The sequence below is a fragment of the Penicillium canescens genome (assembly GCF_028828765.1).
Source record: "Penicillium canescens strain IBT 15451 chromosome Unknown utg000004l_segment0_segment0, whole genome shotgun sequence".
In the NCBI taxonomy this organism is placed as follows: Eukaryota; Fungi; Ascomycota; class Eurotiomycetes; order Eurotiales; family Aspergillaceae; genus Penicillium; species Penicillium canescens.
This window is the reverse complement of record NW_026703966.1, coordinates 2551417-2563568: the sequence shown is the minus strand read 5'-3', so window position 1 is coordinate 2563568 and position 12152 is coordinate 2551417. Positions and strand designations below refer to the sequence as shown.

Here is a 12152-nt window from a genome sequence, read left to right as displayed (position 1 = left end):
TTTGGAGGCAGGGACAAGGAAGAGCAGTCAAAGCGATGATGTATTGCTTTGTTACATTTGATCTCACAAAGTCCTTTATCTTCTACTAATATCGTTACGGAAGGGGCCGCACATTTGTGAATGGAACTTCTGCCCGCTTGTCCAATCGTCATCTAAAATGTTAGAGACGGCATTTTACTTGTATGGTTCTTGGAGATTGGAGCTGGCACGCACGTCACAAAGGCTAACTTCAATTATGTGCTTTGTTTAATTTCGAAGAAAAGAGCTGGAAACACATGTAAGAAGAGTTTGGAAACAGCGACACTTTGATAGTATGATGCTCTTCGAAAACTGTATATGGACCTTAGTGCTTCAAGACCTTGGCGTTGGAATGTAAACTGCCACGATTCACCGCTCGGATGCAAACAAGCCAAACCAAACATTCCTGCTGCAAACAGACAAAGCAGACAAACAGCGCTATGACCTCACCAGCCCGGAAGCTCCCCACATCTTCAGCGACTTGACTGGCAATGCAAACAACAATGGGGAGACACTCAGACGTCAGACGGCATAACTCGGGTGACTCAAGCGCTCTCTGATCCAATCTGATACTTGGAACTGTTCCGCCCTAAGCCGCTTACACGATCAGCCCACGAATCTAGACTTGCGGGGGGTCGTGATGCAAACATGTTCACTGACAAAACCGGGTTGTAGAGCTGCTGAGGTCTTTATAAAGCCCACACAATGTAACATTAAAGGATTTCGCTCAATTTTTGTTCTTTTTCAAGCTTGAAATCCCCTCCGAGGCCCACAGGTCTTGTCTAATAATTTGTCATAGAGGTTGGTGCCATTAGCTCCTTCTAGGTAAGAGTGTCATTTTAGACTTCATTGTGAATCTTCTTTTTGGTCTGCGGTCTCTACCTTCTACATAATTCAACAGCTTTTTATTCTGCGTGCTCCCGGTTTTGATCTGACCTCTATAGATTGCCCGAACATGTCTCCTACAGCTCTGAGAAATACCGACACGGTCGAGATCGTGGATATTCACCAGAATGACATGGAATTCTCACTCGTGGATGATATCTACAAGAATTTGGACCCACCAGCAGATACACCACGCACATTCCCTACCCTCCTACTCTACGACGCCAAAGGACTGAAGCTCTTTGAGAAAATCACATATCTGGACGAATACTATCTCACCAACACGGAAATTGAGGTCTTGACAAACCATGCAAAGCGGATAGTCGAGCGCATTCCGGACAATGCACAGTTGGTGGAGCTTGGTAGTGGGTCAGTTATCCCTACACCCGGGTCTACAACAATTGCGCCTGACATTCAATAGAAACCTGCGCAAGGTCGAGATTCTACTCCGCGAGTGTGAACGAACGGAAAAGAAAGTGGACTATTACGCGTTGGACCTCTCCCTGGTGGAATTGCAACGGACGTTCTCCGAGATCTCGCCCGAGAGCTTCGTGCATGTGGGATTCCATGGTCTCCATGGTACCTATGATGACGCTGTTGGGTGGCTGAATAGCCCAGAAAACAGACAGCGGCCTACAGTTGTCATGTCAATGGGATCTTCCATGGGTAACTTTGGTCGTACCAGCGCTGCCGAGTTTTTGGGTCGTTTCTCAAAGTTGTTGAGCCCGTCTGATTTCATGCTGATCGGATTGGACGCCTGCAAGGACCCTGAGAAGGTGTTCAAAGCATACAACGATAGCGAAGGCATTACCCGCCAATTTTATGAGAATGGACTACTGCATGCCAATGCGGTGCTTGGCTTCGAGGCCTTCAAGCCTGGTGAATGGGAGATCTTGACTGGGTACGATAGTCGCGAGGGACGGCATCAAGCCTGCTATGCCCCCAAGGTCGATGTGGTCATCAATGGCATCAAGATCCCTAGAGGGGAAAAGCTCGTCTTTGAGGAAGCGTGGAAATACGGCCGGGATGAACGAGATGAGTTATGGCGAAAGGCAGATCTAATCTCTCAAGTGGAGTTTGGGAACCCTACTGATGATTATCGTGAGATTTGAACCTTGATTCACTCTTCCTGTACTTTTGGACTAACATGGTGATAGACGTCCACCTACTATCACCCGCCGCGCTAGATACATCCACAGACCCTTTGCAATATGCGACTCAGCCAATCCCAACCATCGAGGATTTCCAATCACTATGGACTGCGTGGGATCTTGCGACCAAAACCATGGTTCCCCGAGAAGAGCTTTTGTCAAAGCCAATCAAGCTCCGAAATGCGCTTATATTTTACCTCGGCCATATCCCAACATTTTTCGGTATGTTTACTTACGGTTTCATCATGTTCGTTACTAATTGAGTGCCCCGTAGATATCCATTTGACCCGGGCATTACAGGAGGATCCTACTGAGCCTAGGTATTATCAAAAAATTTTCGAGCGTGGCATCGACCCAGACGTTGAAAACCCGGAGCAATGCCATAACCACAGTGAAATTCCCGACGAATGGCCACAGTTAGACGAAATCCTGGATTATTCAGAGAAAGTACGAAACCGTGCGAGATCAATTCTACAGGAAGGATCCGCATCACAAGACCGAACTCTCGGAGAGGCCCTTTGGATTGGCTTTGAACATGAGGCCATGCATCTGGAGACCTTCCTCTATATGCTACTTCAGAGTGACAAAACCTTGCCACCTACGGGAGTTGAACGTCCGAATTTCGAGGAAATCAGCCGAAAGGCCAAGAAGGATGAGAAACCAAATAAATGGTTCAGTATCCCGGCGCAGACAGTAACGATTGGCTTGGATGACAGCAACGAAGAAGTCATGCCCAAGAGTTCTTTCGGGTGGGACAATGAGAAGCCCCACAGAACGGTCTATGTCCGTGCCTTTGAAGCCCAAGCACGACCCATCACCAACGGTGAATATGCCAAATATCTACAAGCTCATGGTATTCAAACACTCCCTGCATCTTGGGTGTTGATTTCACGACAAGACAATCCGATCTCGAGAGGAATTGGCCAATCAAGTGCCCAAGCTGGATCGAGTTCCCATTCAACGGGATTCTCCACAGACAGTATTGCTGTACGAACAGTCTTTGGCCCTGTCGCTTTCAAGCATGCACAGGACTGGCCATTGAGTGCTTCTTATGACGAACTAGCGAGCTATGCAAAGTGGATGAACTGCAGGATCCCGACCTTTGAAGAAACCAAGAGCATCTATCAGTACTCTGAACAGATCCAGAATCATCAAGTTACAAATGGTTACAGGTATGTTTGATGGCCCTATCTTTTGATACCAAAATCTAATGGCGGTTGCAGCAATGGGACAAATGGGTCTTACTCCCACAATATGAAGCCCCGGTCTGCTGACCAGGGACTCTTCCGTAATCTCAAGGGCTGCAATGTTGGCTTCAAGAACTGGCACCCTGTCCCAGTTACTCCCAATGGCGACAAACTAGCTGGTCAAGGTGGCATGGGAGGTGTCTGGGAATGGACCAGCACACCATTGACGCAACACGAGGGATTCAAGCCTATGGAAATTTACCCTGGATACACATGTGAGTGATGGTTTGACTACTTTGACCTGTCCTGGGCTAATCAATACTCTAAAGCGGACTTTTTCGACGGCAAGCACAATGTTATCCTTGGTGGCTCTTGGGCTACGTTGCCCCGCATCGCCGGCCGAACTAGCTTGTGAGTATAGATCTTGATAATAAGCTAAGCAGACCAACTGACATCATACAGCGTCAATTGGTACCAACACAACTATCCATATGCCTGGGTTGGAGCGCGGCTGGTGAGAGATGTGTAGAATAGAGTGCGATGACTTCATCGATAAGATATAGAGATAACGTGACTGCCCCTCATCCCTTCGCTTCTCCAATTCCTTCAGTTCTTCTCTTCATATAAGATTTTCAAGTACTCATGATGTCTTTGGAAACGATCAATACTATCTCTCCGGCCACCAATGAGCCCGTTGTGACCCGCACTGGAGTTTCATCGGAGGATCTGAGACAGATCCCCGAGACCGCCCAAGCTGCATTCCGGTCATTCTCCCAGTCCACCACTCTGCAACAAAGACAGAAGATTGTCGAGAAGGCCCTGGATATTCTCGAAAAGAAGCAGGATGAGCTGGCTCGCGAAGTCACTGAGCAGATGGGCCGGCCCATTGCCTACACCGGTGTCGAAGTCGCGACCGCAATCAAGCGCAGCCGTTACTTGACACGCATCAGCACTTCGGTGCTTGGCGAGGAAGGTATTGTGCCTGGAGAAGAAGAAAAGGGCTTCAGACGGTATATCAAGCGTTCGCCTGTTGGTGTTGCGCTGATTATCTTCCCTTGGAACGTGAGTTCAAACTGAAGCAGTTGATGTGGACCAATGACAGCCCCCCAACTGATCAATATATATCTACATAGTACCCGTACCTCACACTTGTGAACAGCTTGATCCCCGCCATCCTCGCTGGAAATGCCGTTATTCTTAAGCCCTCGCCCCAAACCCCTACAATTGTTGAGCAGTTCGCCTCCGCCTTTGCTGAAGCTGGTCTTCCCAATAATGTGCTCCAATTCTTCCACAGTGGATCCTTAACTCTCATTGAGACCCTGGTGCGCTCGCCATTAGTGAACCACATCTGCTTCACCGGCTCAGAGGCCGGTGGTCTGGCAGTGCAAAAGGCAGCTGCGGATCGTATTGTGAATGTTGGTCTTGAGCTGGGCGGTAAGGACCCGGCCTACGTGCGAGAGGACGTGGATCTTGCCTGGGCCGCCGAGGAAGTCGTTGATGGAGCTATCTTCAACAGCGGACAGAGCTGCTGCGCCATCGAGCGTGTCTATGTCCATGAGAAGGTCTACGACGGCTTCATTGCGGAAGTAAAGAAGGTTCTGAGCAACTACCGCGTTGGCGAACCCTCCGATCCTAAGACCCAGATTGGTCCCGTTGTGTCTAAGCGTGCCAAGGAGGCTATCCTCGCCCAAGTTGAGGATGCTATTAAGAAGGGCGCGAAGAACGAGACTCCTGCCAATGAGACCTTTGAAAACTTCCCTCCACATGGAAACTACGTTAAGCCCACACTTCTCACTGGTGCCAACCATGATATGGTCGTCATGAAGGAGGAGACTTTCGGGCCTGTGATTCCTGTGATGAAGGTCTCCGGTGATGACGAAGCTGTCAAACTCATGAATGACAGTGATTTCGGTCTCACAGCTAGTGTCTGGAGTAAGGATGTTTCGGCTGCCGAGAAGCTGGTTGAACGTGTTGAAGCTGGCACTGTGTTTGTCAACCGATCTGACTTTCCCAGTCCTGTAAGTACAGTCTATGTTAGTGGCAATGAACTCTTTTCTAACCTATCTTCGCAGGACCTCGCGTGGACAGGCTGGAAGAACTCTGGCCGTGGCGTGACCCTTAGCAGATTCGGATTCGAGCAGTTCGTCAAGCTCAAGAGTCACCACATCAAGGACTACCCCAAATAAATGGGTACATAACAAGATATGAATTTTCTTGTTCTGTCATTTAGAAACAAACATGGATATATAGACTGTCTGGTGATAACGGCACTGGACATACTTCAGAATCAAGCAACTTCATCAAATGCAAACTCAAGGGGGATGCTCATGGCCCACTTCATTCCAATAAGATAACGAACGAAAAGGGAAAAAGGTAACTTGGGAGAGGGATCACTATTAGCCCTCTCGCTGACTGACGGGCCACTTTACATGTACCAAGTGCATTTATAACGTTACCCTAAATAGGCACAAGGGTATCCACCAAGGTAGGCGAAGCATGTCCCTGCCAAAAAGTCAACAACCAAAGAATGGGCCAATAGCGCAGGGGAGAATATTTCCGCATTATGGTCAGAAACAATTTCGGTAACCACCGGAGCAATTAGGCAGTCTCTGCAAGAATGTAAGCCAAGCTTCAGAACACGGGTAACCACCCCGGCTAGCACTGACTATGTGCCAATAATATGTCGTTTCCAGGTAGCTAGGTAGGTTCGAGGTTACTTTGGTAGGGAACTACATAGCTGGAAGCACCTTGCATAGCAAGGGCCTCATTGAGTGGATGCCAGCGCGTCTTCGATACGCGGTTTGTACACGCATTGTACGTACAGTATGTGCATACTGAACGTCAACGTTATACGTGTATACGTTTACCCGATATAATGGTAGAGTTTCAGTATCCAATATGGCGTTTCTACGGAAATTCAAAATCTATTCTGCTGGTAATTTCATTGGAAATGAGTTTCCGCATTGAATGGCTCATCCCTGCGGTTCCAGTCGAGTTTAGGGCTTCCCGTTTGCCCAGATGAAACACTTATAAACAATAACCCTCATTTCCGAAAACAACTTCAGTCTTTAGCTCTTATCTCGTATTTTGTCACATTTATGATGCTGGAATGCGTACCTGCGTGAAACTTGTGCCTAAGACCCCCTAAAACAACCTTTGTGAGCTGTTTTTTAACTCGGCATAGCTCCGACGCAAGGGAGGCTGAAAAGAAAATACGCGAACCATTCCAGGCCCCGCAGGCACCCGCAAGGTTTCTGTACGATTGAATCTGTTCTGGCATCTCTGGAAGTGGTCGACCTATCGAGTAATAAAAGGAATAGGGCTCTATACAGTAACCAAGGGCGCCGAGGTGAGGAAGCCGTCTTTACCTTTCAGGATTGTGATTGAGGCTGAAGCATTCAAAATTTTAGAGTAGGGAATACGGCAGATGTGAAAATTCCCTGTAGTATTATCATGTAAACGACACGGATACGTGATTATTGAGGCTCGAAGATCAAAGCACTATACCACACATCACCATCATCAGATGCGGATCGGTTGCACTAGGCTTGACCACATATCTAACCCTGAGAACAAGCCCAAGATCATCCCTGTCAGTGACGAATCTATGATAGATCGGCAATGCATCCAAGAAACGTCTAAAATTACATTGCCGGACCCGTGTCCTTTGACGGGAGAGCATCCGAGACAAAGACACAAAAATAACAAGGCAAAGAGCCATACAAAGCTGCCTCGCCTTGTCTTGGAAGAAAGCCGATTATTGTATAGACAAAGACGCCGAGCTTTGCAGGCCCTCGCATTCATGCACATATACGACCCAACAAACAGGGACGGGGAAATCGGCAACTGGTCATTATCGAAAGATTCCTGGGGAAACGGTACAGAAGCTTAAAAAACCGACATGGGTATTTCGTCCTAAAAGGGACAGGAATGAAGTACGGAGTGGTACTCCAGGGTTCTCTTTACTTCTCCCTTTTGCCCCTTTAGTCTGGCTCTTTCTCCACCGGCTCCACTGAGGGTCAAGCGCCCACTGTAATCTGCATGGGTTTGTGATGTATTGGATTCCCTACAGGCTGCAGGTCACGATGATCTTGCTGCCTGTAATGCCCATCTGCCGTTGTTGCATTTGATGCTTTGCAGCAGATCGAGGCAGGGAACCGTTTATACACAGAGAGAGGTGCACAGATCCGATCGATAGGTTGTTGCATGTTCACGAATAGCCGACTTAAGCACACAGGCATTTGGAAATTTCCTTCCACAGCTAATTCCTGACCCAATCTCCTAGGGGGACCCGCCGCTGCCGCCAGGGGACTGCCGGGAATGTGTCACAGTCTCAGCAAAGGGACGGAGTATGTTTTTTGACGGGCGATCCTGCCCAGCCTGTCATCCTGTCCATGCCACAGGTCCGGCTGTCGCCTAGTTCAACCTGCATGGGCGAGACCGTGGACCAGCTTATCCTTGACACGCCGAGAATAGCATTGATGTGCATACTGCCGGTAACTTTACGGCATTAGTATATGTACTCTCCTTGTGCCTCATTTTTTAAATTCTCTTCGTTCATTCACGCCTCGGTGCTGTAGAGCACATCCAACGTCGTTTCTTTCTTGTTTTTCTTTGTTACTGACAACAGTCCCTCGTTTCGCGTTGTCCCTTGTATAGCATTTGTTTCACCACAGCGTTGCCTTTGTTGCATTTCCTCGTCCCATTTCGAGGCATTTCTGCTGAAATCTGCATTGTTCCAAGCCCTCCACGACTTTCGACCCGACTCTTTATAAAGAACCCGTATCCGCCTGCCGGATCAACCTCACAACATCAACCCAACATGGAATGCTTTCGGCAAGTCTTCCGGTGCATCAAGGCACCTTTCACACGCAACAAAGGAAGGATCATTGAAATTGTAAGTCTAGTTGAACACCGTAGACACTTGAGAGTTCGATTGTTGTTGGAAAGCCGGTGGCTAACCAGTACATCAATCAGGGTCCTCCCACCAACTTCCGCAAAGAAGAATTGCCTGCCTGCTTCTCTGATGCCGAGTCAGTCCTCTCGCCCAGCCAGCCCCCGACAGAGCGACCAGATCTGACCAATCAATCACAGCACGCTGACGTCGCAGGACAGTCGGACAGCGACCGCGGAGGAGAAAGATGGAGCCACGATCGAAATGGTGTCACTCCAACCATCGACGTCGACGAAGAGCAAGGTCCAAAACCACGTCCGCAGAATGAGCCTGAGGCTATCGCAGCCCGCTTCCGGGAGCGTATAAGGTTGCCTCGAATGTGGAAGTCGAGCTCAGCTATTGCTCAAGATTCCAAGGCCCCGGCCGAATCGATCACTATGAACGAGGTTTGAACTGTCTGATTGAAATTATGAGAGGAGGAATTAATTCGGGGCGAGATTGTTTGAAGATCACACTAGAAATGTCGGGACCTCATTATGCCGGGATTTCTCTTGCCTGGTAGAAGGTGATTTGGTGATGTTATTAGAGGTAGAGATTATTGACGGCGATGGCTCTGGAAGTTCATCAAGGTCATCGAAAAGTGATTGTACTCTTGACTTATATTCAGGCCGAGTATTCGCCGCCTTTACTTTTGATCTGGACGTAGTGCTGTTTCGTAGGTTTGCTCGTGGTATATTTTGATCGTCAGATTGGAGCTTCCGTGGCATAGAATGTGCACTCCTCGGCGGCGGTAGCCTAACCGCCTCGTGTTGGATATCTAGATCGTCATCGGAGTCTGAAGCAGTCTCTTCGTCGAGCTCAACCACTTGAGCTGCTGCTGCTCTTGAAATTGGAGTCGCGCTCCCTGTGCTGTTCACTTGAGCTTGACCATTACCCGGAGGAGGTACCTGCCCCGCTTGCAAAAAGCCTGCTGCAGCTCTCGAGGACGACTTGAGCACATGTGTGCCTGCTAGGGACCGTGCTTTCCGTGGGCTTGTCATGAGATCGTGTAAATGGGTTCCGGTCCACCTCTGGTCATCCTCTTCGTGGTCATCAATCTGCTCGTCGGGGTTCTGGCCATCTAGCCGCGCCAGTCCAGCTTTCTGTCGTTGCCTGAAGGCCTCACGTTCTCGTTGTCGTTCCGCTTCTTTGGAAACAGGAGTGCGGCCATCTGTTGGCCTCTCAATCACTCCAAGTGCGGCTGCATTTTCAGCCTTGACTTCCTTTCGCCGACGAAGGTACTCTGCGTAATGGAGATGTTGTGTAAATGTTTGCGCGACGGCATAGAATTCATCCTCCACCATTACCCAACCATCGTCACGTTCGATTCCATCGAGCAAAAACCTGTTGTAAATCATTAGTGACTGTCTCTGTTTGGTGGAGTGTGGCCGCGATTATACTCTTCAGAGGGGCATCGTTTGATTGGAGATGACGGTGGTGTTTGAGCTGGCAAAGATTCTGCGTATTAGAATAGATCACATATAGATGACGAGAGCAAAGCGTACATGACCTAAAGAAGTCGCGCTTTTCGGGGGAGATTGGGGGTTCTTAGGTGTCACGTCGCGATCAGGAGTGGCTTCAGTTTTGACGCGCTTTCTCGGTGTAGACTCATTCTTCACTGGTGTGCCATCCTGGGCCCGAAGCCAGGGTAAGGTCCTCGGCATTATAGAAGCGCATAAGAGGCGAAACGGAAAAAGAGTGGAAAGATGACCACAGAGGAAATAAAGAAAGAGAAGTTGCCCGCTATCTCCGATAAGTGAGGTCAACCTACGCATCATGCGCCTACAATTCTGCTTCGCTACATTCTGAGAATCCTGTACGTATAGCCCCCGTTCTTTTGGGTATCTAATGTCATGGACATTTGTAATGCAAGATATAAAGAACTAAATCGCCTGAAAACGCCTCGAGGATGTGTGCCCGAATCCCGAAATCAACGGCTCTGCCGGTAGAACGCCGATGCGACTCAAAGAGAAAGGAAAAGCAAACGCCATCTCTGTCCACCCATGTCCCACTTTATGCCTCGCCAGGACGCTTGCTGTTGCAGCTGACGATCTTGACCCTGTCCGCCGACACCGAGGTCTGGTTATCCAGCTTGAATGTGACATCCTTGATCAGGAACGTCCAGACTTCGTCGCAGAATCGGTAGGTATCCAGGTGACCCTGTTGGTGAGAAGAAATGTCATGTTAGCCATGCTGAACTGAAATGAAGGTAGGACCCTCTCCGCAAGAGTATATGGGCCGAAAGGACTTACCTTGAAGGTCAGTCTGGCCCGGACTTTGTCGGCCAGGACTTCAGTGACCACACGGTCAAAGGTGGAGAGGATCTTCATAGCTAGCTGGGGCTCGATACGGCCCTCGTTGATCAGATCGTCTAGAGTATCGGTTAGAGACAGCCCGAGGCTAGAGATTCCTTGTCAGCTTTGGAGCATCCGGTCTGCTTCACATGGAGTAGTACCTGCTCCCACGGTAGAGCTCATAATAAGCCACAGACGCCATTTTAAGATATATGAATGGCAGACTTCTTAAATGAGTTCTGTGGAGTGAGATGTTGTGTCAAGAGCACAATTGACCAGTCCCGGTGGATCGCGGGGAGGTAGGAAACACGTGATCCACATCACGTGCGTTGCTTATCCGCTTATCGCGATGGCGTCAGGGTCGAACAGAACTCCAACAACACAACACTGAACAAGATTGACATATCGATCAGTATGGTCTTGAAGTGTTTTCAGAGCTCTGGGATTGGAATGTTCCGTTGTAGAACAACTTTCTGTCATTTACACGCCCGTGCTCAATTCTTATCTACAGCACCCAAGCCGTCAAAAGCCCAAGGTCAAATACACATTGCCCCAGCCCAGAACTCAGCGTTAGAACTAATTTTCTCCTACAGATAAGATCACTTCCGAGCCTAAACAAGAGCAAAACAAGCACTCTCCCACGAATCCTCTTTCAAACGAAGACAACAAACGCCACCCAGTCCCACACAAGACCAAAACCGTCACCGAGGCGGACGCTGAGCTGCGCGAGCGATTGGAACAAATGTCTGGGGAAGGAGGGGCTTCTGGGATTGAATACGAAGATGGAAAGGCCAACGCCATGAAGCGCGGTGTGCGAAACAATATGTTCCGGTTGATTTGAATCGGTTCTAAAAATGAAGATTCACCAAAACAAACCGGAGCAAGATGAATGTTGGGGATATATATACATATATATCCTAGGAGGCATTCAAAACCCTGCAGCCTCGGTTTCTATCCGCCGATCCGCCAAGAACGTGGAGACAACACGATCGACCAGGCATGGAATCTGTCATAATCCGAGCCTCTCGACCTTCTTTCCTAACTGAGCAGACTTCATTTCGGTCTCGGTCTCGGCTGAGTTTACCTTGCACGGTGTCTCACGGGCGTATGACGTTTGATAGCCGTGCCAGGATAACGACGTTGCGTAATTGAAGGCATTCCACGCGTTGGGGGCTCCCGCATTCTTCGATTACGATGCTTGGGCAGAGCCACGCAATCGGACGTGGTGTTGTTGCTGATCGTCAGTATGCTTTTGGGTATGCTTTCACAAAGTATTGTCGTTTGAGGGTGATTTGTCGCAACATTTGCCAGGGAAGATCGCTCCCCCATCATCCTGCGTCCGATTTACTTCTCAGAGAATATATTACTACACCTCTCGATTGGTTCAAGACCACGGAGGCCTATCTTTGCAAGGTAAAACTATCTTCGACAACCTGCAATCCAAGCATGTTACATTGCTTCGGATTGATCATTTAGTGGATCCTTTGTGACGTTGAACACCTATGCCTCCATAGTATCGAATTGATTGAGAGTTGCAGATAAGACTTCTTTCGGGGTAGTAATTTGGTCGTAGACCCTGATCTATTATAACCATATCAATATTATAACCATATCAATGCTGGGGGGGAACAAAGTTGGCACAGACCTTTAGGCCTAGTGCTGATCGGCACTACTTTCTCGCAGG

At 48.8% G+C, this 12152-nt stretch overlaps 6 protein-coding genes across 6 annotated transcripts; 4 read left to right on the top strand and 2 right to left on the bottom strand.

The window, feature by feature from the left end:
• Positions 1-133: 133 nt before the first annotated feature.
• Positions 134-3770, top strand: N7446_006328 (DUF323 domain protein; the record flags this gene model as incomplete). Its single annotated transcript, XM_058515076.1, has 8 exons — positions 134-843; positions 963-1272; positions 1325-2004; positions 2061-2276; positions 2329-3226; positions 3278-3516; positions 3571-3652; positions 3704-3770. Exons 2-8 carry the CDS (start codon positions 974-976, stop codon positions 3768-3770), a joined length of 2481 nt encoding a protein of 826 aa, XP_058372254.1. The 5' UTR covers positions 134-843; positions 963-973.
• A 113-nt stretch (positions 3771-3883) lies between these two features.
• N7446_006327 (aldehyde dehydrogenase family protein) lies at positions 3884-5427 on the top strand (the record flags this gene model as incomplete). Its single annotated transcript, XM_058515075.1, has 3 exons — positions 3884-4303; positions 4375-5259; positions 5314-5427. 3 exons carry the CDS (start codon positions 3884-3886, stop codon positions 5425-5427), a joined length of 1419 nt encoding a protein of 472 aa, XP_058372253.1.
• Positions 5428-7781: 2354 nt separating this feature from the next.
• N7446_006326 (uncharacterized protein) lies at positions 7782-8587 on the top strand (the record flags this gene model as incomplete). The annotated part of the gene is made up of 2 exons (XM_058515074.1): positions 7782-8138; positions 8162-8587. Exons 1-2 carry the CDS (start codon positions 8064-8066, stop codon positions 8585-8587), a joined length of 501 nt encoding a protein of 166 aa, XP_058372252.1. The 5' UTR covers positions 7782-8063.
• Positions 8588-8644: 57 nt separating this feature from the next.
• Positions 8645-9838, bottom strand: N7446_006325 (uncharacterized protein; the record flags this gene model as incomplete). Its single annotated transcript, XM_058515073.1, has 2 exons — positions 8645-9518; positions 9654-9838. The coding sequence occupies 2 exons, from the start codon at positions 9836-9838 to the stop codon at positions 8645-8647; spliced, it is 1059 nt and encodes a 352-aa protein (XP_058372251.1).
• A 349-nt stretch (positions 9839-10187) lies between these two features.
• On the bottom strand, positions 10188-10670 carry N7446_006324 (transcription initiation factor IIA subunit gamma; the record flags this gene model as incomplete). The annotated part of the gene is made up of 3 exons (XM_058515072.1): positions 10188-10334; positions 10427-10574; positions 10630-10670. The coding sequence occupies 3 exons, from the start codon at positions 10668-10670 to the stop codon at positions 10188-10190; spliced, it is 336 nt and encodes a 111-aa protein (XP_058372250.1).
• Positions 10671-10918: 248 nt separating this feature from the next.
• On the top strand, positions 10919-11309 carry N7446_006323 (uncharacterized protein; the record flags this gene model as incomplete). The annotated part of the gene is made up of 2 exons (XM_058515071.1): positions 10919-11003; positions 11062-11309. The coding sequence occupies 2 exons, from the start codon at positions 10919-10921 to the stop codon at positions 11307-11309; spliced, it is 333 nt and encodes a 110-aa protein (XP_058372249.1).
• Between the last annotated feature and the right edge of the window lie 843 nt (positions 11310-12152).